Here is a 27,376-nt window from a genome sequence, read left to right on the forward strand (position 1 = left end):
CTGCCAGCGGCCGGCTCTGACCCTGTGGCCAGGCCCCCTCAGAACCACGGCCGGGAGCCCTGGAGCCAAGCACCCCCCTTTGATCGCCTCTCCTTTCTGGGCAGTCTAGTCTCTGCTCCCCTCCCCTTCCACCCCCCCCCCCTTCTCTCTTAGTTGTCCTGTGCCTGCTCTCCCTCCCAGAGGTATATTTATTTGGCGATGCAGTGCTAAGGACAGCATTTACAGAGTGGAAATCTTGTCTTCCAGACTCGGCCTTTTGCTGGAGAGCTTGGGCTTAGCGGATTTGAGAGCGATGGCAATGCCATTTTATAGCCAAGGCATACGGGGAGTCGCTGGGCCAGAGAGCAGCTGGTTTTCACGGCCAAACCCCACTTCTCGGTGATGGAGAGCTGATGGCAAGCCGCCCTCAGCACGTGTCAGGAAAGCAGCCGCCGGCCCATCCCCTCTCTGGCTGGATGGTAGGGGCCCTCCCAGCCCTGTGCAGGGCTCCTGCGTATCCATTCACAGCCAGTGGCAGAGGGTGGGGGAGCCGCCCTGCTGTTGGGGTGGCTTTGGCGCAGCCTGGGGTTACCTCTGAGGCGGGGGAGAGCCCCGCATTGTTCCGCCTGGGCTCAGCTCCCGTGGAGGCTGTGACGTAGAATAAGGTGTTAGGACGCCGCAGAGACTCCCTCCGTCCCTCTGCGCTCTCTGCTCTCAGAACCGCTGCAAACGCCCCGGACAGAGAGCTCCCGGCACCCTCCTGCGGCCTGTGCGGTGCTCAGAGCGGCAGCGGCGCTTCTCCAGAACCTTGTCGGTGACAAGTAAACACACGCGGCCCCAGCAGCCACTGGGACGAGCGCTGGGTGAAACCAGCCGCAGGCAGTCCCGGACATTCCATCTGTGCCCGGAGGAGCAGTGGGGACGGGCGATGGAAACTGTGTGTGGCAGCGCAGGCGTGAGTCACGGGGTGGGAGGACACCGGGCCTGGCCTCCGGCTCGGTCTGGGTGAGGGCCCCGGGCCAGGCGGGGGGAGCAGGCACGCCAGGCGGTCACTGCCTGCTGTGGGAGCGGGAGTTGACTCGGGCCTGACTCCGGAAGGCTTCTGGGTCCCAGGACCAAACGCCCGTGGGTAGCAGGGCTGGCACCGGGCCGAGCGGCCAGGCCCCGTGCGGGCAGCTGGGGCCTCGTATTGTCTCCAATGCTAGATGCGTACGCGGAGGCCCCATGCATGTCCAGGAGACGGCTGCTGGAACTAGAAGCACGGACGGAGGTGCCTGTGGAGCGCTGGCTGCCCCAGGCTCCCGCACGCATGGGCAGCTCTCCGTGGGCTCTGGGGGGCACAGGCAGGGCGTGGAAGCCAGGTCGCACTATGGAATTGAAGAGCAAAGCCTCTGGACTCAGGCCACCCCGAGGTCAAGTCCCGGCCCCGCCCCTCACCATCCTCTGTGGATACCTATGGTTGGTCCTCAGCGTTCTCAGCTCTAAAGGAGGGATGGGACTAAGCATCTCGCTGGGCCTCTGCAGGGGGCGGTAACCCTTTATCACCGAGCCAGGCACACAGGCTGCCAGGGACACGTTGGCGGTTACGATTATTCCGGCGAGTCCTGGATCCACCACTTCGGGCAGGCCCGCGGCCATTTTTAAAAAATATATATATTTTATTGATTTTTTACAGAGAGGAAGGGAGAGAGATAGAGAGTTAGACACATCGATAAGAGAGAAACATCGATCAGCTGCCTCCTGCACATCTCCCCACTGAAGATGTGCCCGCAACCAAAGTACATGGCCTTGACCGGAATCAAACCTGGGACCTTGCCGAACCGGTTTGGCTCAGTGGATAGAGCGTCGACCTGCGGACTCAAGGGTCCCAGGTTCGATTCCGGTCAAGGGCATGTACCTTGGTTGCAGGCACATCCCCACTGGGGGGTGTGCAGGAGGCAGCTGATCGATGTTTCTGTCTCATTGATGTTTCTAACTCTCTATCCCTCTCCCTTCTTCTCTGTAAAAAATCAATAAAGTATATTTAAAACAAAACAAAACAAAACAAAACAAAAAAACCTGGGACCTTTTAGTCCGCAGGCCGACGCTCCATCCACTGAGCCAAACCAGTCAGGGCCGCGGCCATTTTTATAACGTGGTGATACCGGCCACATGGCAGCCACTCTGGGAATCCGACTTCCCCCCCGTCTCTGCTTGGAAGGGTTTTGGGGTCATATTGTAGGGGTGTCCCTGCTGAGTGTGGTTAAGTCCGAGCAGGATTCTTGGGGGGCCTGGATCACCGGATGACAGTGGTGGTCTGGGGTCTGCACATTTCCCGGGAATGTGTCGGAGGGGTCGAGGTGGGGGCTGCTCCATCCTGGCCCTTATGGGGTGTCTGCCCCTTCCTGATGGCACCGCAGACCCGCTATGGACCTCCCCCTGCACCTCCTTCACAGGCCCAGGAAGGAGAAGGGGGGGTTCATGCCAGCCTGCCCCCAGGATACGGAGTTCTGAGCCCCAGTTGGCTGTCATGGCTGATCCGGCTGGTGGGCAGTGCCAGGAGATTCCTGTCGGTGCCAGATCCTGTGGTTTTTCCTGCAAAGGCTGGTTCCCCGGAGACCAAGCTGCAGCTCAGCCGGCGGCTCAGGGGGCCCCAAATCTGGGCAAAAGGAGCTGCTTCCTTCGCAGTTTCCAGACGGACAGCCTGGGCCGGCCTGGCTGGGGCCTCACAGCCACTCCTCCTGCCCCGAGCTCTGCCCCGGGCACAGGAGGGGCAGCCCCTGGGCTCAGAGCCAGGCTCCCTGCCGGCCCAGGGGTTTCTCCCACAGCGACAGCCTGTCCTCCCTGCCTGGGGCCGCTCTCCTTTGGGGCCTGGGGCCTGCTGCTCCGCGGCCCCCAGCCCCGCGGGGTCTGGTAATGCCACCTCCTCCCGTCATCCCTCCTCCCCCAGCACCATCCCCCAGGACCAGGGTGGGGGAGGGGCCGATCCTGGTCCCCTTTCCTCCCCTGGCAGCTCCAGTGCCCCTGGCTTACAGCTGGACTCAGAGCGGGTTCCCTCAGGGGTGTGACCCTGGCCGGTCCTCCCAGGCCCACTCGGCGCTCTGATGGGCGGTGGAGTCGGACCTGCCTTTGGAGCCAGTGTGGTCAGCGAGACCACCTCGGGCGCTGGAATCCGACAGAGACAGGTTCAAGCCTTAATGCTGCCACGGCTCTGCGTCTCCGGCCGGTCACTCGGTCTTGGCATCCGTGCCTGCGATGGGGAAGGTGAGGGCAGCCCTGTCCTGAGCAGGTGCCCCGCGATGCCCACAGCGTCCTGAGAGGAAGGAGCAGGTGGGGGAGGAAGTTCTGGGGTCCCCCCGCTGACCCTGCTCAGCCTCCCTGCTCCCCCTGCTGCCTCCTGCGCGACCTCGACCATGACCTGCCTCTCAGACGCCCAGGACTGAAGGGGCAATGCCAGGGCCGCCTCTCCCCTGGCTGGCTCTTTGGTTTACGTCCATGTGGCCTTCTCCAGCACCTTTCCATCCACCACACGCTTTTAAAAAAAAAATGACATTTCTACCCCTTTATTCACCCTGAACCTTCCCTGTGGCTCAGATTAAACGCTCCCGCCCACCCGGTGTGGCTCAGTGGCTGAGTGTCGGCCCATGAGCCAGGAGGTCACGGTTCCATTCCCGGTCAGGGCACAGGCCCAGGTTGCAGGCTCGGTCCCCAGTAGGGGGTGCAGGAGGCAGCCGATCAACGTTTCTCTCTCATCATTGATGTTTCTCTGTCTCTCTCCCTCTCCCTTCCTCTCTGAAATCAATTAAAAAAACATATTAAATAATGGAAAATAATTAAACTCTCCCCCTGCTGAGCTGATGACTCAGATTCTGGAAGCTTCTCGGCCTCACAGTCCGTTCCTGGGGAAGCGTGTCCCCAGCGGCGCCCCCAGGTGTTGCCCACCTTCTGTGGACTGGTCAGTCTCACAGGCCGATCAGTGGCTTTTTTAAAAATAAATCTTTATTGTTGAAAGTATTACAAAGGTCCTGTTTTTGACCAATGGCTTTGATCCAGTTTCAACCTGAGGATGTGCTTTGTCGTGACCGTGCCACCGCCTGCCCTGGCCCAGCCTTGCATCTGGGAAAATAAAGTCCTTGCACACCCGGCTGTCCTTCGCGATAACCACACTGATGCTGGGAACCAGGCTGTTTCCGTGCTAACTGCCTCCTCCCCAGACCCACGCCAGCTGGCACCAGAAAGGGCTGTGGCCTCTGCCCAGCGACACGCCCGCAGCCGCACCCAGAGCTGCTTCTGGGACCTGGAGATGGAAAGTTTGTGTTTTTTTAAATCCTGAAGCACATTTTTTTTTTTTTTCCCCAAAATGGTTGGGCCGGGGCTCCCAGGACCAATCCTAGGTCCTTCCGGCCTCAACACCTACCCTCCGCCAGCTACCTCTGCCGCCCGCCGGCCACGGTGGCTCCCGGCGGCCGCTGGCTGCAGCCTTGGACCACGAAAGCGAGGGTGGCAAGGGACAGCCACAGGCCACATGGGCTGGCCGTCTGTTTTACTAGTACTACAGCCAGTGAGTGTGGAACGGGTCTGGCATTTTTAAAGCAAAAATATGCTGTAAAATCAAACAATGTGCAACAGAGACTGCATGTGGCCTGCAAAGTCTAAAAATATGTATTGTCCGACGCTAAACAAAAACAGAGCAGCCCGGCTGATGTGAAGGTCCCTGGGCAGCGCCCGGAACGCTCTGGGCCTGCCTTGGAGGGGCCGGTGCTGGTCTGCGCTGGCGGAGGAGGGGCACCCTGGGAGCGAGGGGCCCGGCCAGATCAGGCTGACAGCTGAGGGCGGCGGCCACTCCCCGGCCCAGCTCAGGGCCAGGCGCGGCCCGGCTCACAGATCTCAACCCACAGCCTCAGCGGTCCCTCCCTCCGATGCCCTGTGCCACACTCACAGGGGAAAGAGGGGAAACGGAGGCCCAGAGGGGCCGTGGCGCCTGCTCCAAGGCCGGGGTCCTCTCCTCCCCTCCTGTCTGATTTTAGGAGGCCCTCCGCCCCTCTTGGCCTCGTACTGCACAGCGTTTGCTTTGCTCGTTGGTTTCTGTAGTTGACATTCCCAAAGCGCTGGCCACTTCGCTCACTGGCACCGGGATGGCTAGGCTTTGGGGAGGGAGCGTGCTCTCAGCAGAGGGGACAGAGGTCGTGCCCGGTGCTGGCTGTGCCGACTGGTGAGGAGGCTGCCCGCTGAGAACGGCACGTCTGCCTGGGCTTGGTGGTGAGGGGCTGGAAACGGGTCACGCTGGGGCCCGGGGGCCAGTGGGTGGAGCACGCTGCCACAGATCAGTGAAGTCGGCGAGTGGATGTGCGTTTAGAGAGAAAGCCTGTTTCAGTAGCGCCCCGTGGACAGGTCTGGCGATGGAACGCGTTCATGAAGAAGTGTGTGGAGGGGTCGCAGGAATTCCATCGGCGGCTGCGGTAACTGCTGTAGCATCGGTTTCCCCTGTAACCCTCCGCGTTTTATTCTCCGCCTCCCAAGCCTTTGTTCTGAGGAGCCCACAGGAAAGGTTAAGAGCCCAGCCCACTCCACTCACAGCCCCCACCGGCGTCTAGCTCACCCACCGCAGCCCCCACCCTGTTCCACGTGCACTTTCCCTCGGGGCATCTCCAGGCGGGGGCGCTGCCGCATTTGCTGCCCTGGCCGTGGCCGTGGCCGTGGTGGAGGCCAGCTGGGAGCACCTGCCGCATCCTGGGTTTCGTTGAGTTGGAAGGGAAGGGTTTGTGGGAGCAGGATGCGAAACCCGGCCTCTGAACTCTGCCGCCACCTCACCACACCCCAGGGGGTTAGGCCTGTCCGCGGGGCTGATCCGTGGGTCGGAGGCCCGCCCAAGCCCCACCGCGCCCGCGGACCCTGTGCTCCGTTTGATGTACCTCGGGGTCCCCGAACCTCCAGGCCTCAGGGGCCCGGGCATCCCCCTGGGAGGGTCGTCAAACCCCCTGCCTTTTGGTAACTAGAGCTTCCCATCGCCTGGCGGCTGAAACCTGGGAGCCTGGCTCCCCTCTCCTGGGTCTCGTTTTACAAAAATGAAAGCGGAGCTTTTGGAAGCCGATCAAGTCACCCTCTAGACAGGAGATGAAAGCCACAGGCACCATGTTAGACGGCTTTTCCCAGGAGCATTCACAGCCTGGGCGTGGCTGCGGGGAGCGAATTAAATTGTGAGGAGAAACCCAAGCCTCTGAAAGGAAGCCTGGTTGGGAGCTGAGCCCTGAAGGGTGGGGGGTGGGGGGTGGGGGGTGGGTGGGCCCATCCTGGGCACCCGCTCCCCCTCTCCACGGGCACCCTTCCACGCTGTTCGAGGGCAGAGCCCGCCCCGTGCAGGGCCCCAGGGAGGGTGCCCAGAGTCCAGCCCACGCCTGTTGCACAGCCCACTGGTGGCTGCGAACAAAGGGCCGGCAAACCGCTCAGCCGAGGTTAAGAGCGCTTTGAAGAGCGCTTTGTTTGTTAAGCAATGGCTGCCCGGTCTGGAAGATTCACAGAGTGCCTAAGAGGAAAATAAGGAAACAGAACCTTCCAGCTGTGGCTCCATCCACCAGACAACTGTCCTTCCCCAAGGGGCCTCCAGACACCGTGCCAGGGAGAGGCTGGGGGCACAGGGGCGGGGCCTCGCCCTCCTGCCCACGCCCCTCACGCAGGCCCGGCCCATGAACACGCAACGGCAAGGCCTCCCGACCTGTCTCTACCGTTTGTGTGTGGTGGTGGTTCTGTTTTGCTTGTATTGGCTGTAGCGCTGTGACCACGACATGTGCCGTCTTGTCTCGGGTTTGGTGCTGTCATTGGACGCTAAGGGTTCTCCATCACAAATTCACCGCAGCACATACTTCCGCTGGCTGCTCAGCATTCCAAAGCCCACGTGTGGAGCACTTCTCTGCTTACGCCACCCCTGGTGTCGGGCGGCTGCATTGTGGCTGGTTTTGCTTTGTCTTGTTTTGCCATTTTAACTAATGCTGTGGCCCGTTTCGGGTGCATGAAACTTTATACCAGTTCTGGGCTATTTCAACGACATTGGCTGAAGGCTTACTCTGAAGGCAAGGCATTGTGGGAGACTAGAGATTAAGCTAGACACATCCTTTACCTAAAATGCAGATTTAAAGAATTTTAATCCAAAGTAGCTTGGAGTTCCCATACACAGACACCAAGGACTGGCATCCAGGGGAGTTTTGCCAGCGCTTGGAGGGGTTTAGGGAAAGAGAATGTACACACAGTGGAGGGGAGGGTGAGGGAGGGCGGGCAGTGCAGAGGGGCTGGTTAGGCCGGACACCTTCCAGCAGGCAGGCCTCCCAGGCAGCTGGTGTCAGCAGCGGCCAGGGCAGGTGGTGTGTGGCTCGGCGAGGCCCGGGGCTAACAGGCCATCCCGCCTGGCATGTCACTTTCAGGGGCTAGTGTCAGCGTGGCTGATGCCAAAAGTGGTTTCTGAAATTGAGGCTTTTGATTCACTCAGATCAAGATTCATTATCTGTTGCTGACACCTCAGGCCACTGTGTTTGAGGGTCAGAGGGCGGTCCCCTGTGTCCCCAGGTGGGTGAGCCCCGAGCAGGGAGGCTGAGAGGCCAGAGAGAGTCCCCGCCTCCCGGGCGCCCTGGGCCCGCTGTCGGGCTCCCCCACAGGAGAGCCAGGCCTGTGAGCCGTTCCTGCCTGTCTCCAGGCCTCGGCTCTTTGACAAACACAATCACCCGGACTGTGTCCCCCGTCTGAGCACAGGGGTGGGGTGGACCTGTCCGTAGGCACAGTCTCCCCCACCCTCCCGGCCACCATCCACCTGCCCTGGGCCCCCCATCCGCCTGCCCTGGGTCCCCCATCCGCCTGCCCTGGGCCCCCCATCCGCCAGCCCTGGGTCCCCCATCCGCCTGCCCTGGGCCCCCCATCCGCCTGCTCTGGGCCCCCCATCCGCCTGCCCTGGGCCCCCCATCCACCTGCCCTGGGCCCCCCATCCGCCTGCCCTGGGCCCCCCATCCGCCAGCCCTGGGTCCCCCATCCGCCTGCCCTGGGCCCCCATCCGCCTGCCCTGGGCCCCCCATCCGCCAGCCCTGGGCCCCCCATCCGCCTGCTCTGGGCCCCCCATCCGCCTGCCCTGGGCCCCCCATCCACCTGCCCTGGGCCCCCCATCCGCCTGCCCTGGGCCCCCCATCCGCCTGCCCTGGGCCCCCCATCCGCCTGCCCTGGGCCCCCATCCGCCTGCCCTGGGCCCCCCATCCACCTGCCCTGGGCCCCCCATCCGCCTGCCCTGGGCCCCCATCCGCCTGCCCTGGGCCCCCCATCCGCCTGCCCTGGGCCCCCATCCGCCTGCCCTGGGTCCCCCATCCGCCTGCCCTGGGCCCCCCATCCGCCTGCCCTGGGCCCCCATCCGCCTGCCCTGGGCCCCCATCCGCCTGCCCTGGGCCCCCCATCCGCCTGCCCTGGGCCCCCATCCACCTGCCCTGGGCCCCCCATCCACCTGCCCCGGGCCCCCATCCACCTGCCCTGGACCCCCCATCCGCCTGCCCTGGGCCCCCCATCCGCCTGCCCTGGGCCCCCCATCCACCTGCCCTGGGCCCCCATCCACCTGCCCTGGGCCCCCCATCCGCCTGCCCCGGGCCCCCACCCACCTGCCCTGGGCCCCCTGTGTCCCACCCACCTGCCTGCCTTGGCCCCCACCCACCTGCCCTGGGCCCCCTGCGTCCCGCCCACCTGCCCCATCTCACCTGGTCCTGCCTCCAGCCCGCAGGTGCCATGACTCAGCAGCCCCAGGAGGGCTTCGAGGGCAGCGTGGAGGACGCCCGGGAGTGGATGAAGGCGGTGCAGGAGCGGCTGCAGGTCAATGACAACACGCAGGGGCCCCGGGCCGCCCTGGAGGCCCGGCTGCGGGAGACCGAGGTAGGCAGAGGCCTGGCCTCGCCCCTCCAGCTCAGCCCCAGGTTTACGGGGACTGTCACGGGGCGGGGGGACTCGCCTGTGTTCCTCAGACTCCGGTGTTCAGTCTCCGGGGACTGGGGTTTAAGTGCAGATTCTGATCCCGGAGGGGGCTGGGCCCGGAAGGTGGCATTTCTGAGATGCACCAGGGGACCCACTGCTTCCGCTCCCTTGGGCCACTTTCAGGGTAAGGGTCCAGAGCCCCCCTCTGCCCTCCTGGCCTGGCAGGGGCACGCACAGCCAGGTGGGTCCCCAGCCCAGCTGGCCCAGCCCTGGCTCCCCCCCTCCCGGTGGCCAGATCTGGGAGGGCCCAGGTTGGCCTTCGGGGCCTGGGGAGGGGCTGTGCCCCATGAGAGTGACTCCTCTGGCTTCTCCAGGGCCTGGTCCCCCTGCCCCCATGCACCAAGCAGGGCTCAGGGCGTATGGAGGTGCAGAGGGGGCGGGGTGAGAGGGTGGCAGCCTGGAATACCAGCCGAGGCCCTCGACCTTCTTCTGTAACAGAGGGGCAGTGGGTTGGAGGTTTGGAAGGTCGGGGACTGAGGGAGAGGAGTTGGCAGCCCAGAGCCCCTTCCCTCCTCAGATGGCAGCTCCTCATGATCGGACGATTATTCCCGGAGGCACTGGGAGCGGGGAGCTGAGGCTCATTCAACACCCACTGTGCTCACGGCTGCACTATCCGGGCTCCAGTTTCGTTTCACAAAAGCCCTGTGAGGGTGGTTTTATTGTCCGCACTTTTCAATAGTGAGACGCATTCCTAGACACAGTGACGGGCCCAAATCCGAGGCGTTGATCTGGTTGAGGCTTGAAAACAGGGCTGAGTGCGGACACCTGGGCCGGGGAGGTGGGTGAGGCAGGCCCTGTGCTCAGGTTCACAGTGTAACAGGGCACAGGTGTGCACATGGTCTGGGCGGCCACACAAGCACGAATGAGGAACATCCATCCGTAGCAAGGATCTGGTGATGTTATTCTCCTCCTCTACAGCCATCCGTGGCTCCCCATTGCCCACCGAAGAAATACCATCACCTGGAAAAGTCACTCACTGTCTGCACAGCCCTATTCTCCAGCCTCACGGCCTGCCCCCACCCCCATCCCCAAAACCCCACCTTCCAAGCACTGCCTCCTCCTGTCGGCAGAAAACCTCCTAAACTGCCTATCGCTACACCTTTGTCTGTGCTGCTGCCTCTACTTGGCACACCTTTGGTTTGGGTGCAGGTGTGGGTGTGAAATGAAACACTCCCTGCCCGCATCTCTCCTGCCCCCCCCTCTGCCCCCCACCCCTGGGGTTCTGCCTGCAGACACCACCGCCTGGCGGTACACTCACTGTCTCAGCCCGGTCCCTTTGGAACCTGCACCCTTTGCAGCAGGTCACGACCTGGCTGGTGGTCTGGCCTCAGGGAAGCCAGGGTGGTTCTTAGGAAGAGCCATTGGCGAGGCCAGGGTGAGTGGCCCTGGAGGCCGAGGGAGCACTTCCGTGGGGGTGGGGGGGCCAGAACCTGACCTGGAGCCTGGGAGCAGGCCTCGTCCTGGGTGTGCCCAGGGGCTCTCCCCCCAGCTCTCCCACGCGCTCCCCCACGTGCTCTCCCACAGGCTCAGGGGTGCTGATCTGCTATTTGCTTTGACATTTCAAAACCGACTTTGCAATAAAAAAACACTCACTCCTGTGGTCTGGTGAAAGCCAGTGGCTGGTGCCTTCTTCGCCTCCGGCTCCGGGGCCTCCCCCGGCGTCTAGAGTCTCCCTGGGGCCCCTCCACCAGCTCGGTGATGCCCAGGCCAGGGCCCGCCGGCTGGGTGGCCGGGAGGTGCGCGTCCATCCAGCTCTGAGGCGTGTGGCCGGGAGCGAGTCCCGTGCCCTCCCACGACCCGGTTCTCCATCAGTGAAACGGGAGAACCGCTCAGCCCTTGTGGGCTGAGCTTCCAGGACCCGCGTGCAGGTGAGGCGTCTGGGTGGGAGCCCGAGAGGCTGTGGTCCCGGAAGCAGGACACAGAGGCTGAGAGCCTGAGTCCGGGGCCCAGGCCTGGGTTTGAGTCCCGGCTATGGTGGTGGCACCCTGGCGAGTTTTCTGAGCTGCGGGCTTCGGCGTGCTCCCCGGAAGGGGCGAGGTGCTGCCTTGCAGGAGGGCGAGGGTCGAGGGGAAGGATGCCTGGCGTGCCTGGCTGGGCGCAGGGCCCGCGGCAGAGCCATCCATGGGTGCAGGGTGCAGGGTGCAGGCACTCGGACCGTCCTGCCACCCGGGGCCTCGGGAGCAGCTCCTAGGCACCGGCTCATCTCTCCGTCTGCTCCCAGCCTCCTCGCCTGCCCTTGGGCCTGCGCAGCCAGGAACTCCCACTCCAGGCCTTGACCTGGGAGATGGCGGCTCTGCCCCAGGGCTCCAGGGAGCGCAGCCACAGGGAGCGCCAGCCGGCCCCGGGCCCTCTGGTCAGGGGGTGCCAGCATTTCCTGGGGCCTGGCTTCCCAAAGCCGGACGCTCTGTCCCTAAATGCTCTGTGTGTGCCCTGCTGGCTTCACCTTTGTTCAAGCCCCATCTCAACCGTCTGCCCATCACGGAGGCTCCGTGCCAGTGCCGCCTGCGCAGGAAGCCCTCTTGGATCCCCTCCCCACCTTGGAGCTCCAACAATACATGGTGTCTCCTGGCCCTTCTACAGCCTCTGTGCTCCTGTCTGCAGACCCCCCAGCCTGCAGGCATCGCCATGTTTGTTCCTCCTGGACTCCAGTGCCCAGCGCAGTGCCCACAGCTGTACCCAGAGCAGTGCTCACAGCTGTACCCAGTGCAGTGCCCAGAGCTGGGCCCAGCGCAGTGCCCCAGTGAGGTAGACAAAGCAGGGATGGTTATCTCAGGGTGAGAAAGGGAGGCCCAGAGTGGGTGAGAGACCTGCCTGGGATCACACAGCTACCTGTGGCCTCCTCCCCCACCGCACCCACAGGGAGGGTCAGAGACACCAGCCCCTGGGGACATCAGCCTGTGAACGTGACTGCCAGCCCCCTTCATGCACACCAGCTGGGGAGGGCGGGAGCTTGAGGTACATGCAGACCCCAAGGTAAGGAGACGATGATCTCAGTGAGCAGTCAGCCCTGGAGGGTGCGCTGTGAGCCAGGCCAGTGCTGACGTGCTCCCTGTGGCTGCGCTCCCTAGAGCCCTGGGGCAGAGCCGCCATCTCCCAGGTCAAGGCCTGGAGCGGGAGTACCAGGGAGTGGCCTTGGACTTGGACCAAGCTTTTGTTGCCAAAGAACTGGAATGATCACGGTTAATAGTGACAATAGCTAGCACGTTGTCTGTTAGTCTTGGTCCTCCGAGCAGCCCAAGCCGGGGTGAGATTACCTGCGGGATGTTCCTGGGGCCGGAGCCAGAGAGGCTGGGAGGGAGGAGGCCCGTCCAATGCAGGTCCGGCCCGAGTCCAGGGGAGGGGGAGCGGCTCAGACTGCCTTACCGTTCTGAGGGGGTTTGGCAAGGCCATGGGTCATCCTGAACCAGACACCCCTCACTGGAGCCCGCTGTTCCCCAGGAACGGGCCTGCCTCAGCTGGTGGGAGCAGCCGAGGGGCGAGGCCTTGGCTGGGGTCCTAGGTCAGCCCCGCTCCCCACATAGACCCGAGAAGCACAGTCTCGCAGCCTCACACCGTGACACGTACTTTGCCGTTTAATTCTGAAAAGAGAATTTGAGAGCTAAGTACTCTGAACGTCCCCATTTTACAGATGGTAACACCAAGTCCGGGGCGATCATGAAACTTGTCTGAGCTCACACAGCAAGGAACGGGCCACGCGAGGAAGGGAGGGAACTCAGGGCATCAGACAGTTTGTCCTTCAGTGCTCACCTGCGAGAGACGCTCACCTGTCCGAATTCAAATAGCGGGCCCGGAGCCATGACGGATGGCGAACACGAGACCTTTAATGCGGTCTTACAAGAGCGGTGTGTGGTTGAGCAGGTGCACTCAGGGCCGCCATCACCGGCTGTTTATCTCTACGGTGTGATTCCCTCCCCGGTTCCTCATTGGCGGAGCACTTTGGGGTTAACAGTCCCCCCTCCCCTCATGTTGCCTCGGTCTTATTGTCCCTATTGGGTTATTTAAAAATATGTCTCCACCTCCCTCTGTCCAGTCATGGCGGGCAGATCTTCCTGGAAAATGTGTTGCTGGTCATGTACAGAGTTCTTCATTCTTATACCCTCTCCCCTCCTCCCCTGCTCTGTTTGCCCTGGGAAATTCAGTAACCATTTCCCTTACAAGCTGACCGCTTCCTACATAACCCTCACTCCTGCGCCCACCCTCAGAGCCGCCGCAGGCTGCCCGGGCCCCGGAGAAGGTGCGGGGGCCACTGTTCGAGCCCCAGCACCTCCGGGCTCAGAGTCCAGGCTCCTCCATCACACGCCGGCTGTGGCTCTGCCCGCTCGCACTCTGCCTAACCCCTAGAAACTGGCTTTTGTGCCCACGACAGAAAATATGCCAGCTGGAGCCGGAGGGGCGCGTGAAGGTGGACCTGGTGCTGCAGGCGGCCGAGGCGCTCCTGGCCTGCTGCCCCGAGGACCAGAAGCCCGCGGTCCTGGCGCGGCTAAGGGACATCAAGGCCCAGTGGGAGGAGACGGTCACCTACATGATTCACTGTCACAGGTAGGGCCGCTGGGGACCTGGCCGGGCTTGTCTGCCGTTGCCCCCGACCCTGCTTGCCCACTGCCACCCTGGCCTGGCGCCCCCGCCCAAGGGACATTCCTTCAGCGCCGGGCTCGCTGGGAACGGGGCGTTCTCTTGGGATGTTAGCCAGCCCTGCCTGCCTCGTTCTAATTATATTCAAGCTTAACGATGAGAATAGACAGTGGGAGCCCAGCTTGTTTTGCCAACAATTAATTCTGGTTTGACTTGTCATGTGCCCATCGCCAGCAGAAGGGAATGGCCCCGAATGGGAGAATGGCCCCGAATGGGAGAATGGCCCCGAATGGGAGAATGGCCCCGGAGGAGGGAGGGGGGCTGTCTCCTGCTAGCCTTTTAGCCCAGCTTCTCGGCCTGTGGGGAGCCAGGCGGGCGGATGGGGGTTGGACAGAGGGGGGCCTCCCACTCTGGCGGCGACTTGCTGTATGGCCTTGGGAACGTTACTTGACTTCTCTGAGCCTCAGGCTCCTCATCTAGACAATGGGTATAATCAGATGTTCCTTGCAGGCTGTCAGGAGGATGGAAGGGGGAGATAGCAAAGCGCACAGTAGGCCCTCAGCAAACGGGTGCTCCGTCATTTTTGTTTAATATATTTTTTACTGATTTCAGAGAGGAAGGGAGAGGGACAGAGAGAGAGATGAGAGAGAATCATGGATCGGCTGCCTCCTGCAGGCCTCACACTGGGGATCGAGCCCACAACCCGGGCATGTGCCCTGACTGGGAACCGAACTGTGACCTCCTGGTTCACAGGTCGACGCTCAGCCCCTGAGCCACGCCGGCCAAGCACCATCTTAAAACCAGGATGCTAAGTGAGCTGGGGGACCTTTCACTTTTGCTTTTCATCCCTTGTCACTTGGAATTCCCAAGTGGCTCGATGTGACCGCACAGACAGGGCCACATCCATGTTACAGATGGGGAAACTGAGGCGAGTGAGGAGGCAGGGTTGTGCAGCAAGTTTATGGCGTCCCTGGAACCCACACGCAGGCCCTCAACTTCTGTCCCCACTGTGGGGTGACAAGCCCACAGATACTGCTGGGCCCTGCAAATTATCAGACACACTCCCGGCGGCATTTTGGTATCTGTTAGTGGGGTTTAGGGCTGGAATTTGGGGTGCTGGTAGCTAAGGCTCCATAAGCCGCATTAGCAAGGCTGCGGGTCTCAGAGCGGATCTGGAACTGAGCCCCCCTGACCCTTAGCCCCTGGGAGCTTACTCCGCAGACACGGGGTCCGGTCCGGCAGGACTGAACGGAGACCCGGAATCCGAGTGTCCGTGAGCTGCCCACGCGGCGCTGAGGCCCCGAGAGGGCGTCCCCCTGCCCCTCCCACAGCCCCCCGTCCCCGGAGCCAGCTGAGCGGCTGGTCACGGCCCGTGTCTCTGCGCCCACAGCCGCATCGAGTGGGTGTGGCTGCACTGGAGCGAGTACCTCCTGGCCCGCGACGAGTTCTACCGCTGGTTCCAGAGGATGACGGTGGCACTGGCGCCGCCCGTGGAGCTGCAGCTGGGCCTGAAGGAGAAGCAGTGGCAGCTGGGCCAGGCCCAGGTGCTGCTGCACGACGTGGGCCACCAGGCCGTGCTCCTGGACCGGCTGCTGGAGGAGGCGGCCTCCCTGTTCCACAGGATCGGGGACCCCAGCGTGGACGAGGACGCCCAGAAGAGGATGAAGGCCGAGTACGAGGCCGTGAAGGCCAGAGCCCAGGTCGGGGAGCAGTGGGCTGTCTACCCTCCTGCCATTTTCCCATCTCGTCTACCCCACCATTTGCTAAGTAACCATCCAGCCACCCATCGACTCCCCACTGCTCCCCACCCACCAGCACCCACCCACCAGCATTCATCCCTCTCTCCACCTCCCTGTCCACTCACCCACTTATGTCCCCACTGCACTGCCAAATCTCCCTTTCACTGTCCCCCATTCACCGCCTCATTCCTCCACGTACCTGCCCAGCTATCTATGCAAGTACCCACCCTCCCATACATCTCTTTTCTCACTGCTCACCACCAACCTAACTAATCTCCTATTCGTCTTGACAACCACTTACTCCCCCTCCCAGCCAGCCACCTACTCATTCACCTACTCATCAACCCGCCCGCCTCTTCACCCACCCACTCACCCATCCATCTCTCCACTATGACTACCCACCACTGTTGACCCCTTCACCCACCTACCTACTCACTCACTACCTGTCACCCATCTGCTCATCTACCCACTCACTACCTAACTACCCACCTGCCAATCTTCTGTCTACCCATCCAACTATCCCTCCACCACCCACCCACCCATCTACCCATTATCTCCCATCCGTACACCCAGTGTCACTCCGTGCTGCATACACAGGTGGTGCTTAATGTGTGTGGTTGACCTACTGACTGATGGTTCATAGACTGACGCTCAACCACTGAGCCACACTGGCTGGGCTGGAGGGAGATTCTTGATGAGGACGCCTGGTCACGGCGGGTGGGGGGTGAGCAGGAGCACTGCCCTCAGCGAGGAGAGAGCAGGCTGGTAGCCAGTGGGGTCTTGCATGTTTATTTCGCTGAGGGGTTTTAGTCGGGCGGTTCCATTTCCTGAAGGGCCAGGGCCAGGGCCATGGCGGCGTCCTCTTCCCCTGCTTCCTGTCTCACAGGGGCGTTCGTCCGGCATCTGGGCAGGAATCACATCGTCCACGCAGCCCGTGCCCAGCTGCGTCCGCGCCGCCCTGGTTGGCTAGTTGGGTTTTGACACCCTGACAACTCTGCCAGCCGCAGGTGGCTTCGCTGTTTGGTCTAACGAGCAAAGGCTGCGCACTCTCCCATTTGTCACCCTGTCATCCTCCCCCGTGGGGCCCGGCGGCGGCTGGACCGTGCTCTCTGCTCGCTCCGCCTGGCACGGAGCTCGTCTGGATGGCTGCCCTGCTTGGCCGCGGTCCTGTCCGGGGCCTCTCCCCGAGGCTTTATTTACTCTGTCCCAGGTGCCAGCACCTCATCACACACACACACACACACACACACACACACACACACACACACGCACGCACGCCAGCCAGCCAGCCGCACGCTCATTGGAGAAGTTGCCTCATTACAGCATCTGTAACCGTCAGAGCCGACCCGCACTGACCCCTGCGCGGGCTTCCCGAGCCGCTTTGTCTCATAAACGAGCCTTTCCTGCGGGAGGAGGAAGCCTGGATGGAGGCAGATGGCCCGTGAAGGGGCAGCCGCAGGGCAGCGCGAAGGAGCGGCTGTGCCTAGTCCCCTTTGGGGTTTGAGCAGCCTGTTCCCGTCTGCGCGTGAGCTGTTGAAGCTGCGAGCCTGGCCTCCGTTCGGGGGTTCTCAGCTCTTCGCTGGAGGCGTGGCCCCGGGCCTTGGTCTCCCCGTTTCTACAATGGGGGCATTTCCTCCTCCTGGCAATGGTGGGGCGAAGGCTTGAGGAATGGACCGGCATTTCTGCTTCACAAGCAGCCCCTCAAGCCGTGTGCAGCAGCAGGGAAGCGTTTGCGTCTGTCTGCCCACACTTCCCAGCTGAGAGCGTCTGACTTGGATCCGTACCTGCTGCTGGGCACGGCCGGCCCCCTGGCCGAGAGCTCAGCTCCACAAACCTCGGCCCTCGGGCCGGATCCAGCCCACCTCTTGATTTCGCCTGGCCTGTGGGCGAAAAGTGGTTTTTACATTTTTTTAAATATATTTTATTGATTTTTTACAGAGAGGAAGGGAGAGGGATAGAGTTAGAAACATCGATTAGAGAGAAACATCAATCAGCTGCCTCCTGCACACCCCCTACTGGGGATGTGCCCACAACCCAGGTATATGCCCTTGACCGGAATCGAACCTGGGACCTTTCATGGGACCTTTCAGTCCACAGGCTGACGCTCTATCCTTTGAGCCAAACCGGTTAGGGCAGTTTTTACATTTTTGAATGATTGCAGGGAAAATAAAAACCAGGATATTCCATGACATGTATAAATATGAAGTAAAAATTTTGGTTTTACCAGAAGACACCCCACCTTGGCGTGGTGCCTGGGGCTGCTCTGAGCTGCTAGGGCAGGAGCAGCGCCTGGGAGGTGGAGTAGCTGCGACAGAAACCACCGGGCGGTGAAGCAAACGGTCTGCCCTTGGCCAGCCCCTGGTCTAGAGCTGTGACAGGGAGCCCGACACGGGCCCTGTGAGTCCTGGCTCCAAGGCCCTGCGCGAGCCGGGTGGCCTCGCAGCTGGACATTGGTGTGATGGCGGGTTTGGTGGTTGTGGTGAAGCTAGGCAGGAGCGTGCTTGCCCAGGCCGGTCGGCGCTCAGGTGCTTTTAACCGCTTATGAAATGGAAACCCCCTCGCTCCCCCGTGGAAAACCCCGCTGCAGGCACGCCCCCTGCACTCTTCCTGCCGCTCGGGAAGCGTTCACATGGCTGCCCCCGGGGCTAACCCAACGAGGGCAGCCTGTCTGTGGGGGCCTCGGTCCCCCAGCAGGAGCCACAGCAGCGAAGGCTGTTCACTGAGCCGGGCAGCGGGCGATTCTGCAGAGCAGGGGGGCTGCAGGGTAGCCCCGCAGAGCAGGCCAGCGGTGCCGGCCAGCAGTGCTCCGTCCCTTCGCGCTCGCGGCTGCCGGTGCTGCTCGCGGGAGCTACGGCTCTGACGTTCAGTCCACGGCACCCAGTGAGGCAGGTGCTGTTAACACACCACACCGATGGGGAGGCCCGAGGCGGGCCAGGGTTCCAGTCGCAGGCAGTGGGCTCTCCAGCTCAGGGTCTGGACCGCATCTGCCCTTGACCTCCAGGCTGTGGCACTTGGACCTGAGCCTGGGGGCAGGAGGGAGCCAGGAAGGGGTTTAAAGAGATGGTGCCGTGATCAGGGGTTTGTTTTGGAAAAACCGAGTTCCTAGGCGCACAGTAGGTCTTCTGTCAGGAACACGGTTATTTTCCCGAAGGTCAGTCCCCCTCAGACCGTCTTGTCCCCCGTGTGGGTTGAACGCCAGTGGGACTGTCAGAGGTAGAACTGCCCTCCCCGCCCTCGGGAGGAAACGGGGCACACGCCATCATCACGGGCGGAAACCCCAGGACCAGCCTTACCGCCTGGGCTTGCCCCTGGGTGCTTTCCCGGCAGGCGATGACCTGGGACAGCCTTTCACCTCTCTGGGCCTCAGTTTCCCTGTCGGTCGGACTGGGTTAGCAGTACTGCCGGGATGGGTGGCTGGGAGGGTTCGGGGAGCTGATACTGTCCGTGCTGTTCCCGGAGCAGCTCTGGCGCCGCGGGGATGCTCGGGTGAGTGTCTGGGGCAGCAGTTGCTGTTACCAGGCCCCCGACTGAGTGCTGTTCCCGGGACAGGCCCAGCCCCGAATGCTTGGGTCTAAGAAGATGAGAAGAAAGAGCCCGGCCGGTGTGGCTCAGTGGTTGAGTGTTGACCTATGAACTTGAGGTCACGGTTAGATTCCCAGTCAGGGCACATGTCCGGGTTGTGGACTCAGTCCCCAGTGGGGGATGTGCAGAAGGGAGCCGATCAATGATACTCTCTCATCATTTATGTTTCTCTCTCTCTCCCTCTCCCTTCCTCTCTGAGATCAATAAAAATATATTTTAAAAAAGATAGAGAAGGGTGTCTGGGACTTCTTTATTTCCAGCAAAAGGGCTGAAATGTCCCAGAATCCCAGACCCCCTACATGCACGCACACACACGTGTGCACACACGCAATGCACATGCACACACATGCATACATGCATGTGCGCACATATGTACATACATACACACGTACACACGCACATACACACACACGCAGGCCCCAAGGCCAGGCGGCCAGGCTTCCCTCATGGCGGTCCTCTCCCCCCCCCAGGACCGAGTGGACCTGCTGGAGCAGGTGACCCAGGAGCACGAGCGCTTCCAGGCGGACATGGACGAGCTGCAGCGGTGGCTGCAGGCGGTGGTGGCGAAGGTGAACGGCTGCGTGGGGCGGAGCTGCTCGCTGCCCGCCGGCCGCCGGCTCTCGGCGCTGCAGGTAACCAGGCTGTGTCCACCGAGGGCCGCGGGGGAGCCCGCACAGGTTCGCGTTTATGTCACGGGGAGCCGGGGCCAACGGGGTGCAGACCTCCACGCCCACAGGTCCCACGCGAGGAGAAGTTTGGGGCCTCGGCCGCCGCATGGAAACCCCTGAGCCAGCAGGGCATTTGGAAGCCCAGAGCCACGGCAGCGTGGTCTAGACCAGGGGTCTCGCCCGGGGCCTGTCAGGGGAGCCCAGATGGACACAACTCGGATCCGTGTCAGTAGGGCATTGAATAAATGTAATGTCATGTATATATATACCAGAGGCCCAGCGCACAAAATTCATGTGTGGGTATGGTCCCTAGGCCTGGCCTGTGATCAGGGCCATCTTCCCCGGCAGCTGGCCCGCCCCCCACCGCCTACTCTCCCCCCGCCCCCTGCCCCCAGTTCCCCGTTTGCCATTGGGCGATTGGAGCCTACTGGCCGGGGGAGGGACCAGGAGGTGGCCAGTGAGCCTCATAGCGACTGGTTGAGCGGTCGTTCTGGTTATTCTGTCGATTTGCATAATATATATATCTATATATGGAGGAATATTACAATTAGAAGGCATGAAGTACTGAGATACAGCAGAATCTGAAAAAGCATTATGCTGAGTGAAAGAAGCCAGTTCCAATAGATAACGTCTCCTATGATTTCAAATAAGTTCTAGAATCTCCCAGGATGTTGGAGATGCTGTATGTCTTGATAACAAGGTGGACGACATGAGCATGTATATTTCTCAAAACTCTGGACAGTGACACCTAAGGCCTGTAGACTTCATTTTAAAGGCAATTTCAGATAAGATAGATTTAAAGGTGTTTGTAGAACAAGTTTTTTATAATTGAAAGCCAATGACCATTTATTTTAAAAAGAAACTTGATTGTAACCACATGGGGTCGTGGGGTTCTGCCTGGCCCCACGCGGCTGCGGCCGAAGGCTCTGCTGAGCCGGCTCTGCCTGTTAGACAGGCAGACTAGCCAGTGTCTGGGGTGTTAAAGACGGGCCCGCCGAGACGAAGTGCTCCTGGGCTTTGAGGCGACTGGGAAGGCGGGCGGGGAGTGACAGGCTCACGATGTGCGTCAGGGCCACTGAGGCCGACAGTCCCCCGTGGACCGGGCTCTGGGCCTCAGTGGCTTTCTCTCCTCCCGCGCCCCCCCCCCCCCAGGACATCGCCAAGGACATCCCCAGGGGCGAGGAGTCTCTGGGGCGGCTGGAGGCGCAGGCGGAGGGGGTCATCCGGAACACCTCTCCTCTGGGTGCCGAGAAGATCACCCGGGAACTGGAGGAGATGCGGAGAGTCCTGGAGGAGCTCCGCGGCCTCCGTGAGGAGGAGGAGGGGCGGCTGCGGGGGCTGCTCGCGTCCACGGGCGCCTTTGAGCAGCAGAGGGCGCAGCTGGAGGCCGAGCTGGGAGAGTTCCGGAAGGGCCTGCGGCGGCTGGCGGAGGAGGGCCTGCAGCCCACGGCGAAGGCGGGCACCGAGGACGAGCTGGTGGCCCGCTGGAGACTCTACTCGGTAAGCCACGCGGTCCAGGCGGCTTGGGGTGTCGCCCCTTGGAGCTCACCCTCGCAGCGGGAGGATCACGGTGAGCCCTAAACACACTCCGCTTCTCCTGGATCTTGGGGTGTTACCCCACGTTGGGTGTGTGCACCCATTTGCCGGGAGAGGAGACTGAGGCCCGGAGGGATGTTTTTGTCCCCACCACCCTAGGATCCCCTGATGAGCCCGTGGGTAACTGGGACCAGAGGCGCATTGTCTCCGGGCCCGCACGGCCCTGCCTGGAGGTGGATGTGAGTGGGCCTCCTGAGCACGGAGCAAGGCGTTAGGTCGGAGGGAAAACTCCGAGTTAGAGATGGTGACCAACCCACAGGGGGTCTGGGAGACGAGCAGACATGCCCACCCTGGGGAGGGTGGGCGTGGGTTCCAACTTAGACGTGATGTCCAATCAGAGCCCCCCCCCCACCCCCCCTTGCACAGGAGGCCTGACTTGTGGACAGAGAGATTTTTAAAATAAAGGTAAACACCTCCCCATTCCTGTCGTTAATATTAACGGGTTCACTCAGCGTCAGTTCCGTTCGGGGAACTGTCTGAAAGCAACCCACCCGCCCAGGCCCCGTCCACTCGCCACTGTCCTGTGTTCTCTCCCCCTAATGCTCACCCGTAGGCAGAACTCTGCTCCTGGGGGTAGGCACGAGGCACACGTCCTCCAGGGCCCACTCCCCCTCATCTAAGCCCCGTGCCACTGCGATGGCCAACTGCGTGCCCAGGGGGTTGTCTCCCGTTAGCACTGGCCGCCTGGCCCCAGGTGGAGGGGTGGCCAGTGGTTAGGGGCGGGGGCCTTGGGATCACATTGATGGGTTCAAGCCCTGGTTCCTCTCCTTGCCAACGAGATGCCCTCGGGAGAATGACTTTCATCTCAAAGGCGGAACTGGGGTGCTGGTAACAGCCCTCCCCCACGGCTCCTTACGCACTCCGGAAAACAAGAAGTGCTTAGAGCCTGGCCGGTGTGTCTCAGTGGATAGAGCACCGGCCTGGGGAATGAAGGGTCCCGGGTTCGATTCCGGTCAAGGGCACGTACCTCGGTTGCAGGCTCCTCCCTGGCCCGGGCCCTGGTCAGGGCTCATGCAGGAGGCAACCAATCAATGTGTTTCTCTCACATCGATGCTTCTCTCTGTCTTTCCCTCTCTCTTCCACTCTCCTTTAAAAAAAAAATCAATGGAAAAATATCCTCGGGTGAGGATTAACAAAAAAATAAAACTCTTAGACGAGGTTCCTTGCATATGAAATGGGGACACAGAGACTTGCCCTCCAGAATCCTTGAGAGGCTCGAGTGAATGAGGCGCCCAGAGCACGCAGCACGGCGTCAGTGTTCCTAGGGATTGGCACCTGTGCTGTTAGGTGCTGGCGTTTGTGACAGCGCTGGGGGCGGTGATATCATGAGAAAGACCAGCTTGGCGAGAGGCGCGGTGGGGAGGTGGGGGAGCAGTTTCCCCCGGGCCCACTCCCACCAGCCATGCTCATCGCCCTGAGCACACACCCTGTCCTGTCCCGGAACTCACCACCCCCTTGGGGGGCGTTTGTGCCGCAGGCGACACGGGCGGCGCTGGCCACAGAGGAGCCCCGGGTGGACCGGCTGCAGGCCCAGCTGAGGGAGCTCATCGCCTTCCCCCACGACCTGCAGCAGCTCCCTGACAGCGTCGTCGAGGCCATCCAGGAGTTCCAGAGGTGTGGGGGCTGTGGGGGCCGGGGGCGGGACTCGGGGCCCGGGGGCGGGACTCAGGGCCCTCTCTCCCCATCTGAGGCCGCCTCCAGGAGGCGGGCTGCTTTCTCTTGCAACCTGGTAACGTGCGTACTTCCCGCACCTCTCAGCGCCGGGCCGTCCAGGGTGTAAGCCTGCTCTGTTTCGTCATGGTCCCTTTTTGTTAAATAAATATATTTTATTGATTTCAGAGAGGAAGGGAGAGGGAGAGAGAGAAACATCAATAATGACAGAGAATCATTGATCGGCTGCCTCCCGCACACCCCCTACTGGGGATTGAGCCCGCAACCCGGGCATGTGCCCTGAGCAGGAATCAAGGCGTGACCTCCCGGTTCATAGGTGGACACTCAACCACTGAGCCAGGCCGGTCACTATACTAAAATGTAGTATTTTACATTTCACTCCCCAAAGAGGCCGGCGCTGGCTTCCTCCGTGCGAAGTGGCTCGTTCCCCTCTTCCATCCCGTCTCCCTGTGCAGTTACACGGGCGCTGGGGCCACCGGGCAGTGGCCGAGGGGAGGGCTGCCAGCCTGTGCCAGGGCTGCCCTGTTTCGAGGGCCCTGTTATCCAGCGGGCGAGGCCTCTGCGGTGCAGACGCCCAGCACCCGGTGCCGTAGGAGAGGGACCGCCCGGGCAGCAGCCCTGGGAGCAAGGCAGGCCGGGCTCGCTGGGGTCGGGGCGGAGCGCACTCCTGGACTGACCGTCTCTCCTGGCTGGCTTCCCCCCTCCTCGGCCCTCGCAGCATGAAAGGGCAGAGCGCCCGGCTGCGCAATGCCGCGGGCGTGGAGCTGTGGCGGCGTTTCCAGCGGCCTCTGCGGGACCTGCAGCTGTGGCGGGAGCTGGCCCAGCGGCTCCTGGACGTCACGGCCAGCCTGCCGGACCTGCCCTCCATCCACACCTTCCTGCCGCAGATCGAGGTAAGAGGGAGGGCTGGCCATGAAGCCGGCGGCCACCAGCCAGGCACCTGCAGCACCTGCATCACCCTCGCAGGGCAGGCGTGTTCCCGGGCCCTCTGACATCTGGGCGGAGCTCACTGGCCCGGGTCTGGCACAGGAGTCCCGTGTGCCCAGGACATACCAACACGGGAGGCAAAGGTCCTGTTCAGAGGCAGAGCTGGTGCCTGGGTGACCCCCTTCTACCCGCTACCTCCGCCCAGACCCCCTCCCAGGAAGGCCACAGTCTGAGGGGGGGAGGGTTGGACTGCTCCAAACCTTTGGGGGCGGACACAATTCAACCCAGGGCCGCCGGGTAAATGCTGCAGCTGGGAAGGGCTGACTTTCCTTGTGTGTCCGCAGTGGGTCCTGCAAGCTAAGGGCTCCATAGGCATCGTCTCGTTTAGGCCTCACGACAACCCCACGAGCTGGGGTGTGAGCACCCCTACTTTACCGATGAGGAGACTGAGGCTCAGAGCTGCCCAAGGCCTCCCAGCTAGGATATAGTCCAATTCATGGTCATAGCTCCCCAGCCTGCATGCTGAACCCTGTGCTGTTATGTCTGGGTTTGGTGAAAAGGGGGTGCAGGTGACCCCTACCTCCTGAGGCCTGACCTCTGGGTGGTCGATCACAAAGTGCATGCCCTCATCCGCAGGATACGCATGCGTGTTTATGTGTCAGCCATGTTTATGCTGCTCTCCCTCCAGACTCCCATGGCCCTTCCAGGGAGGTTGTGAGTACTGCCTCCCCACCCAGGAAATCCACTTCTGCCCTGAGCACCCACTCGGTTGAAACTTTAGGAAAACACTCACTGTCAGCCTGGCTTGCAATTACCTGCCTGGGCTGGTCTTTGCTCTCCCTGTCCCAGCCCTGTGCCTCGCTCAGTGACTCAGTAACATCATCAGGTAAAAATGGAAGGACGCAGGCCTGCTGACAAAAAGGCCCCTGGCCTCTAGGACTCTGGGCCTTACCCCAAACAACTGGCTAATCAGTAGGAGCCTGAGGCTTGGCAAGGGCTTAGGGCAGGAAGAGTGAGTGTAGCTGGGCATGTGGTCAGGGCAGGCTTCCTGGAGGAGGTGGCTGGGCAGAGGTCAGGCTGTGTGGGAGCAGCTGCCCATTGCAAGGAGGCCTCTGAGTCCCATTAGGTCCTCTCTGCCTGGTGAGCTCCTATGTATCAGGACTCCATTCAGGTGCCACCTCCTCTGGGGAGCCGTCCTGAATTCCCCTTGGTTGTGCTCCCATAGGCCCTTAGCCCCCTCAGAATGTCCTCCAGACCACCTAGGGGTGGCCCACTGCTGTTGGTGAAGGAATCACTGGGTAGAGGATCAGACTGGTTTGGTTGAGTTTGGCTGCTGTGAGGACAGTGGCAGTGGGAATGGAGAGACAGATTTCCAAGACATGCAGGTCGGGTGACAGCTTACTCTATGTTACAAACTAGAGGTCTGGTGCATGAAATTTGTGCACTGGGGGTGGGGTTCCCTCAGCCCAGCCTGTGCCCTCTCACAGTCCGGGAGCCCCGCGATGGATTGCCCCAAAGAGGTAGGCTCTGCCCACCTGGCTGGGGCTCCGTGCTGGGCCTCCCTCTTTGGGGCAATCGTGGAGCCCCCCAATTGATCGATCGCCCTGCTGGCTGGTGGCCTGGGCCTCCCTCTGCAGGGCAATCATGGGCGATGGCCAGGCCCCCGACCAATCGCATCGCACCTGCCTTGGCTCGCCTGGCGCCAGTGGGTATCAGAGTGAAGTCGTCCAGATGGACGTTCCACTGTTCGGCATTGGGTCGATCTGCAATTACGCTTTTATTATTATAGATACTTGCTGAGCATCTGCTGATGAGGGTGCTCAGCTTTGATAAGATGGGTGTGTGGGGTGAGAGGAATCCAGTTGACCCTGAAATTCAGGCCTCCCTCGCGCATTCCTGCCGGCCTGTTTCTTCGGTTTGCTGCTGCCTCAGAGCCTGGGCGGTCAGAGCAAACAGGTGCGCTCCCGGCACGGGTGCCCAGCTCCGCTGCCCGTCCTGCCCGTGGCTGACACAGCCTGTCTCTGCAGGCGGCCCTGGCCGAGAGCTCCCGCCTGAAGCAGCAGCTGACCATGCTGCCGCTGAAGACAGACCTGCTGGGCAGCGTCTTCGGCCAGGACAGAGCCACGGCCCTCCTGGAGCAGGTGACGAGCTCCGTGCGGGACAGGGACCTGCTCCACAACAGCCTCCTGCAGAGGAAAAGCAAGCTGCAGGTGAGCGCTGAGGACGGCCACCCTTCCCGGCAGGCAGCCGCATTCGGACCTGAGCCCCAGCACGTGCACTGTGCGCCCTGCGCACATCCCTTTGCCCCAACCAAGGGCTCCTCGTCTATGGACTGGGGGGGATGATTGTGTGGTTGTTCTGGTCTCCTGGCCGCCTCTCTGCCCCTGATTCTGCCCTCCGGTCCCCTCGCTGCACTGCAGTCACTGAACTGCCTTCCGCAGGGACTGGGGTGTCCAATGAGAAAATGCAGGAAAAAAATGTGAGCTTTTGACACCTGGTTAACTGGAAGCTGTTATTATTAGGGACACGTTTCCAAATGACTGCACTGAATCAAAGATGCAATGTGGCATGCTGCAGACAGTTTATTCTCTCTGCACATGTTTGCTGAGCCTCTGATGGTGATGGTGATGATGGTGGTGATGGTGGTGGTGGTGATGATGGAGGTGATAATGGTGATGGTGGTGATGGCGGTGGTGATGATTGATGACGACAGTGATGGTGGTGATGATGATGATGATGGTGTTGGTAGTGGTGATAATTATGATGGTGATGGTGGTGATGATGGTGATGGTGATGATGATGGTGGTGATGGTGGTGATGATGGTCATAATGATGGTGGTGATGATGGAGGTGATAATGGTGATGGTGGTGATGGTTGTGATGGTGGTGGTGATGATGATGGTGGTGGTGATGGTGATGGTGATGATGGTGATGATGATAGTGATGATGGTGATGATGGTGATGATGATGGTGGTGGTGATGATAGTGATGATGGTGATGATGATGGCGATGGTGGTGATGATGATGATGGCTATGATGGTGATGGTAATGATGGTGATGGTGGTGATGACGGAGGTGATGGTGGTGATAGTCGTGGTGATGATTGATGATGATGGTGATGATGGTGGTGGTGATAATGATGATGGTGGTGGTGGTGATGATGATGACGGTGATGGTGATGGTGATGATGGTGGTGATAAAGGTGATAAAGGTGATGATGGTGGTGATGATGATGGTGGTGATGATGGTGATGATGGTGGTGATAACTGTGGTCTGTGAGGCACTGACAGGGCCGGGCACATGCTGAGAACTGCACATCTGTGATCTCACTGACCCCAGTAACAAACATTCTAGGGTTTGCAAGGCAGACGCTCTCTGCTGCAGCTCTCAACTCTGCCACTGCGGCAAGAGAGCAGCTGCAAAGGAGTGGGCATGGCTGTGTCCCAATAAAACTTTATTAACAAACAGACCTCTGGGGGGACTAGGGGTGTGGGTAGAGACGTAGTCTGCTGGCCTCTGTGCAGTGGGCAGAGGAGCTGTCTGTGAGGGCGCTATGGTGACCCTGGGGAGGGCGCTCAGCCCCTCCAGAGCTCTGGAAAGCTTCCTGGAGGCGGCGCCGCCTGAGTGAGCGTGAGCGGCCCCGGAGAAAGCAGCTGGGCTGGGAGGAAAGTG

General features: G+C 61.4%; 1 protein-coding gene across 2 annotated transcripts in view; it reads left to right on the plus strand.

The window, feature by feature from the left end:
- The window catches only part of SYNE3 (spectrin repeat containing nuclear envelope family member 3), a 69,167-nt gene that overhangs the window by 24,045 nt on the left and 17,746 nt on the right, over positions 1-27,376 (plus strand). For both annotated transcript variants that reach the window (XM_059685877.1, XM_059685878.1), the window contains exons 2-9: positions 8,695-8,850; positions 13,316-13,488; positions 14,912-15,221; positions 19,313-19,474; positions 20,663-21,010; positions 22,584-22,720; positions 23,496-23,670; positions 25,732-25,914. In XM_059685877.1, the coding sequence (XP_059541860.1) occupies positions 8,707-8,850; positions 13,316-13,488; positions 14,912-15,221; positions 19,313-19,474; positions 20,663-21,010; positions 22,584-22,720; positions 23,496-23,670; positions 25,732-25,914 (1,632 nt within the window). In that variant the 5' untranslated portion in view covers positions 8,695-8,706. The remainder of the gene's footprint in view (positions 1-8,694; positions 8,851-13,315; positions 13,489-14,911; positions 15,222-19,312; positions 19,475-20,662; positions 21,011-22,583; positions 22,721-23,495; positions 23,671-25,731; positions 25,915-27,376) is intronic.

This window comes from Myotis daubentonii, chromosome 1, assembly GCF_963259705.1.
Source record: "Myotis daubentonii chromosome 1, mMyoDau2.1, whole genome shotgun sequence".
Lineage (NCBI taxonomy): Eukaryota > Metazoa > Chordata > Mammalia > Chiroptera > Vespertilionidae > Myotis > Myotis daubentonii.